We start from the raw sequence: 6,280 nt of genomic DNA, 5'->3' as shown, positions 1-6,280 counted from the left end.
AAACCTGTAGTGTCTCAATGTCTTGGGGAGCAGGGTTGTAGGTCAGAGTTTCTTTGTAATATCAGAGTGTCCTGGGATCATCAGGTTGTTTTGGATGGCTGGTCAGAGTTCCCTTCCCAGGGTTAGGCTGTTTTCAGGCAGCAAGAGTATTGGAATTCAGTGTGTGCTTGTGGATCCAAGTTGACTACATGAATCTTGGGAGGCAGAGCTGTCATGCAGCTCATGTTTCTCTAGGAGGTCACAGTATACCCTGGGGTGGGGGGGAGGGGTTGGCATTTGAATCAGTGCTTCTCGACTTTTATGTTGTTATGACTTGAATGTTTGTGTCTCCCTACCACTTCAAATGTTGAGTCCTAACCTCAATGTGATGCAATGATATTTGGAGGTGGGGCCTTTGGGAGGTGATTAGGGTTAAGTGAGATCATGAGGGTGAGGCCCCAAGATGAGAGTAGTGTCTTTATAAGAATAGAAAACAGACCAGGACTGAGTTCTCTTTCTGTCTTGTGAAGACACAGAAGGTGGCTGTCTAACCCAGGAAAAGGCTCTCAGAAACTGAATCAACTGGCATCTTAATCATGGACTTCTCAGCCTGCTGAACTGTGAGAAATGGATATCTGTTGTTTTAGCCACCTTGCCTTTGGTATTTTGTTATGGCAGCCAGAGCTGATGAAGACAAGTGTACAGTCAGTTTTCTTTGGGATCTTGTTACAGTGAATATGCTGATTCAGTAGGACTGAAGTGGGGCCTCAAAATTTGCATTTCTAACAAGCTCTCATGTGCTGCTTATACTTCTGATCCATGGCTAACCTCAGGATCCTGGAAGAGTACCATGTTTTTCTGTCTTGAATTGTTCTTTTAAAGGATGTGTGTGAAGGATTATCATAACCTTGGGGATCAGACAGTCTTATGAGTACAGTGTGTTCCAAGGGGATTAGGGTGCCCTCATTGATTCAGTCTATTCTGACATTTCAGAACTTCATGGCGGGGGACAGGGATAATCTCCTAGTTGAGGTTGAACGCTCTAGGTTTCAGTGTGTCCTAAAGGACCCTAGAGTCCTAGGGTATTGTGCTGTCTTTAAAGGGTCAGGATGTCCTAAGTATGTCAGAATGTACTTCCTAGCTCTAAGTAATCTCAAGAAGCAGAGTACTGCATGTATCAGGGTGTCCTGACTGCTCAAGGATGCTGGGTATGTCAGGGTTTCCTTGAAGAATCAGATGGTCAGTATGTCATGGGAATCTCAGTCTTCTGCAGAGTCCTGAGGTCCAGGGAGATCAGGATGCACCTGGAATACAGATGCTCTTGAGGTAAGTGCTCTCTGAATAGCTGGGTGACCTTGGAAGGTCATGGAGTCCTGGGGGATTCTGGGTGAATGAGGAGGTGACATTTCGGAGAGGAAAGCAGAAAGTACTTGAGAACTGTGGTGTCCGGGAGACTCATCCTATGGTTCAGGTTGTCCTGACAGGGTGTCCAGTGTATTCTGAGAATCAGGATATCTATGAGGGGCCAGAATGTACTTGTGTTTTTTAGTTTTTTAGTTTCCTGGAAAGAAGTCTTTGGGAATCACCCACATACTGAGACACAAGGCAGGCCCTACTCCTGGTCTCCATTTGCACACCCTCTCCTTCTCCTCTCATGATGAGGTTCGGAGGAGGGGTCTTAAGAGGAATGTATTTTCTCTTCCTTCCCCTGCCTGCTCCCAGGAGGCGATTTAACAGGACAAAAGAATTTGGTCCTCTGGGAATATGAGCTCTTGGCCCCAGTCCCTGGACCCTCCAACAGAGCACCTTCCTTCATCCGGCTTGTGATCCTCCCCTGATGATGAGGGCTCTGGTGACCAGGCAATGATTGGATGGGCCCACAGGGGTGAGGAACAGGTCACTCCTCCAAGGCTCAGGGAGAAAGAGTTAGTGTGGGATTGCAAGCTGGGAAAGTAGGCAGCTGAGAGCAAAAGGAGAGAACAGCATCCCAAAGAGAGAAAGGGCAGGGGGAGAAAAGTGGAGACTAAGACAGAGAAATAGGGTGAGGACAAGGTAGAATGAGATGATAAGCAAAGGAATGGGGAATTAGACATAGAAATAAAAGTTAGAAAAAGGAGAGAGGGGAAAAAAATCTATCTATAGCTACACAGGGAGAGAGATTCAGAAAGAGGTATAAACAGGGGGAAAGCAGTGATATACAAGGCATAGAGGGGAACGGAAACAGAGAAAGACTGATCCAGAATCAGAGACTCAGGGACACGAGACTGGGCTGTCTTTGGTCTTTGTTGTGAGCCATGGATGCAGAAGGGAAGAGTGAGCAGGGTAAACAAAAGAAGGGGCGAGTTTGCAGCAGTCTCTGGCCCGAGGACTACGCAGCCGCTGGGACTTTGACCTCCATGGTGGGTGAGTGAATCTCTGGGGTGGTCCTGAGGAAGCAGCAGGTGTGCATGCTCCATGCCCAGGCTCCATGGGCCGATGGTTCGCCACGAGGAGAGTGAAGAGGAGAAATAAAAAACCAGAATCCTAGAATGTTTAAAACAAGGGAATCTTAGAAAACATGGGGTGATACAACACCTTTGCTTTACAGAGTGGCACACTGAGGCCCTGACTGATGAGGAGCGGGCAGAGGCAGAGCTGAAATCTGTCTCCTCACTCCTGACCTCAGTTTGCCCACTGCACTGTTTTCTCCAAGGAAGAGATTTGGACGGTCCAGGGATTTGGGTCCGAGGAGAGCAGGGGGCTAAGGTGGACAGTGAGCACTGGGTAGGGACTACTCACTGGGTCCCCATGGGGATGGGATCCTCCAGATATCTTTTCTCTCTGTGTGCCTCCCAGGTGTTTCCTTTTGCTCCTGTTCTCTATTCCCCAGCTGGCTCTCAGACTAATTAGTGTGGGGGCTTAGTGAGCCCGTAGGGAGAAGAGGCAAGCCTTTCCCACGAGCTCAGGTTCCTGCAGCCTGGTGGCCAGGCCAGGACTGGGATATGGGAGAAGATGAAATGTATGTGTGAGGAGGGTGTGTCTGAGTAGAAGAGTGAGGAATGTTTCATCTTCCCAGGTGGAGGGAATAGGACAATGGGAACAATATAAAGGTTTAAGTTGCATGTGAACCATGAGAGCAGGGAGCAACTCATAAGAGTCTTAGACAGAGAGACCTGGGCAGTTTGTTAGGTTGTCAGAGTGAATAGGAGATCCACAGGGTGAGACCCAAGAAGGTGGTATGTGTGCTGAGAGAGGTGAAAGGCTATGGAGGGGCAGGCCTTACATGCGGATGCATCCGGGGGTATGTAATAGGTAGTGGGCACAAGTTGCAGAAGTGAGGCAGAGGGAGCGTGAGTGCTCAGGACAAGTGAGCCTGAGGGGCAGACTTCATGTCGAGAGGGCAGCATGGGTTAGGAGACTCAGAAGTGAAGCAGGGCCAAGGCTGAGCTGGATTCAGCTAATTCTGAAAGCTGAAGAATTTCTGGTCAGGGCAGATTGTATGAGCAACACACTGGGTCTTAGTAGAATCTGGGAGTTCCAGCGTATGTGGTCTGGGATGGATGGGTGGTCCATGCGGCAGCAAACTCTCCCTCCCCCCTCCTTCTCAGACATGAGCACTCAGCCCTACAGGAACCTCTCTGGTGTAAGAGTGGGGAGACCAAGTCTTTGCTCGCAAGGAGAACAGAGGGGCCGCCCACACTCCCGGCGCCGCCACCGCACCACCTTCAGTCCAGCGCACTTGGAACAGCTGGAGTCAGCTTTTGGGAGGGACCAGTACCCTGACATTTGGGCCCGAGAAGGCCTCGCCCGGGACACAGGCCTCAGCGAGGCCAGAATCCAGGTGATGGCCCAGGATCCTCCCCCTACCATCCCCTGAAGAAATGCAGATTCAGTGATTGGCAACTACTGGGGCATAAATTCTCAGGGCCCTATAACCCTAACCCAAATGTTCACCAGAACAGAGTCTTACCCAACAGTCAGCATAACCTCATCCACATCAGGAATGTCACTTGAGTTTAACTTTGGAGCTAACCTAATCTAACTTGAATTTCAATATCAAACCCCAAACTTAACAGTGATGTGAACTCCAACAGAAATTCAATCCTAACTATTCACACACGTATGTAACCTTGTCCCTAACCATGGCCTTGAAACTCAACCTGATGCTCAATTCTAACCATAGAGTTAGTTAATCTTAAGAATAAACTGTACCCTAAATCTAACCTGGTCTGTAACAATTAAACTCATCCACATAGTCTTAGTCTCTAATAACCCTAGAGGAAATTTCCCATTCTCTGTGGAGGTGAAATGCCACTGTGTCATGTTTATCTCTTTCTTTTTACAAGTTGACATTTCTTACTCACCCAAAGTTGTAGCAGGGCAAATTTAGACATGGAATGGGGGAATGGTGTGGGTCTTGCTTTGTCACTAGTCCTGGCTCAACTATGCCTTCTGCAAGAGCTTTACTTCCTCTGGGGATGTGGGGGAGTCTTATGCCCTATACGTCTATAGCCACATATGACAATGCCACCTATTTGAGAGAGAGGCTCTGATGTGGCTATTCTCCCTCCTCCTCAGGTCTGGTTCCAGAACCGCAGAGCTAAGCAGAGGAAACAAGAGAGGTCACTGCTCCAGCCACTGGCCCATCTGTCTCCTGCCACCTTCTCCGGTTTCGTGCCTGAGCGCCCTGCTTGCCCCTACTCCTACCCAACACCACCTCCCTCAATGACCTGCTTCCCTCACCCCTACAACCATGCCCTTCCCTCTCAGCCCTCTAGTGGTGGTTCCTTTGCTCGACCCCACCAGTCTGAAGACTGGTACCCCACCCTGCACCCAACTCCTGCTGGTCATCTGCCCTGCCCTCCACCCCCACCCATGCTTCCCCTCAGCCTTGAGCCACCAAAGTCCTGGAACTAAAGTTAAACAAGTACTGATAAGGTAATTTCCAAGCCTGTGGCCCTCACAAAACAGAGAAAACTGGGTGGTTTCCTTTCCTTCTAAGGGTGAAGTAGAAATATGGTGAGGGACAGCTCAGAGACTGGGAATGTTAAGATGGGCGATCATGATGAAGGCTCACTGTGCTATTAACTGAGTGAATTTAAGGAGGTGAAACTACTGGAAGATATAGGTAAAAAGCCCCAGTGGAGGTGACTGGTGGAAAAGTGGCATTGAGGGAAGCAGTGGTTGCTGCTGGTGGATGGAAATGGTTGAAGGGGATAGAACTTTTGGGACTTCACTCATTGAGATCACAGTTGAGGACCTTCATCCCCATTGTTTCTAGATGATTTCAATAAGGCTTTTTATTTAAAGTCTACCTATACAACCCTTCCCCATCACCACCATCTGAATCCATCATTAAGTTTTGTTTATTCTATCCTGGAAATAGCTCTTGAATTTATTCCTCTCCTTTCTGTTCCAGCAGACACTTTGCTTTTTCTGGCCTCACGTTTTCTAATTAATTCTCCTCCTTGGTTCCCTTAGCTCCAGCCTGTCCCATTTCCAACAGGCTTTGTAAATCTGATCATCAAATATTAGCTCTCCAGTGTCTTATAAGCAATAAATAAATAATACCTGATTTGCTAAGCCTGTAAGAGTCTTCAACGTTACCTTCAACGTAACTTTTAAGTCACTTGCATGTGGTTTTGTTATTGAGCAAGGGCTCCTGTGACTGCAGCACAGAAAGCCAAACTCTGACAGCCGATGTTTGCAGTAAAGTAAGGGTTTATTGCAGGGCGCCAAGCAAGGGAGTGGGAGACAAGCCTCAGATCTGCTCCAACTTGGCCTTGAGTTGGGAGTGTTTTTAAAGAAGAAAAAAGAAGTTGGAATTAATCATCGTCTTATGACATCTCCTAAGCATAGTTGTAGAAGTCAGGATGTTTCCAGTTTACAACTCTCTAGCCACCTGCGGGATCTGTGAGCTCATGCTGCTCTGGGGAAACAACCTGAGTTTGTGTGTTAATGATGATATCTACAACAGCAATTTTAGTACATTAATGATGTTATAGACAATAGCAATTGTAGTCATCTGATTCTGTTTGATTAGTGTTCAGTTAACACATGATTGAGGTCAGAAGAGGCAAACAAGGGAATAAAGTTTTGAGTAGAGAGCTTAATCATAAACTCACAAAGGGAACTAAATTTTAGAGGGGCTCAGTTTCAGTTTGTGATAGAGAAGAAACATTTTGATTAAATGCAAACGTTTCCAAGAGCAATCCGTGAGTCTTGAGGTTCATAAGAGGTCATTCCCAGGAAAGAACCTGCTGTGAAGTGCTTTAGTCTGAGCTCTCCTAACAGAAACATGCTGTGGCCTAGTTGGTTTGCC

The 6,280-nt window shown here is 47.5% G+C and overlaps 1 protein-coding gene across 1 annotated transcript; it reads left to right on the top strand.

The window, feature by feature from the left end:
- Window positions 1–1,718: 1,718 nt before the first annotated feature.
- Window positions 1,719–4,875, top strand: PROP1 (PROP paired-like homeobox 1). The gene is made up of 3 exons (XM_022564420.3): window positions 1,719–2,382; window positions 3,567–3,799; window positions 4,537–4,875. Exons 1-3 carry the CDS (start codon window positions 2,274–2,276, stop codon window positions 4,873–4,875), a joined length of 681 nt encoding a protein of 226 aa, XP_022420128.1. The 5' UTR covers window positions 1,719–2,273.
- The last annotated feature ends 1,405 nt before the right edge of the window (window positions 4,876–6,280 follow it).

This window comes from Delphinapterus leucas, unplaced genomic scaffold, assembly GCF_059928025.1.
Source record: "Delphinapterus leucas isolate spDelLeu-1000000601 "Yukka" unplaced genomic scaffold, BTC_Dleu_Yukka2 spDelLeu_asBTCV2_sq25, whole genome shotgun sequence".
Classification (NCBI taxonomy): Eukaryota; Metazoa; Chordata; class Mammalia; order Artiodactyla; family Monodontidae; genus Delphinapterus; species Delphinapterus leucas.
The sequence above is the reverse complement of the archived record's forward strand: the minus strand, read 5'-3'. Positions and strand labels throughout refer to the sequence as shown.

Bases quoted from the DNA above. Each gene is read 5' to 3' on its own strand.
- PROP1 (XM_022564420.3), top strand. From the start codon at position 2,274: ATGGATGCAGAAGGGAAGAGTGAGCAGGGTAAACAAAAGAAGGGGCGA. The intron at 2,383-3,566 runs GTGAGTGAATCT...CCTCCTTCTCAG, and splicing joins GACTTTGACCTCCATGGTGG to ACATGAGCACTCAGCCCTAC. The intron at 3,800-4,536 runs GTGATGGCCCAG...CCTCCTCCTCAG, and splicing joins TCAGCGAGGCCAGAATCCAG to GTCTGGTTCCAGAACCGCAG.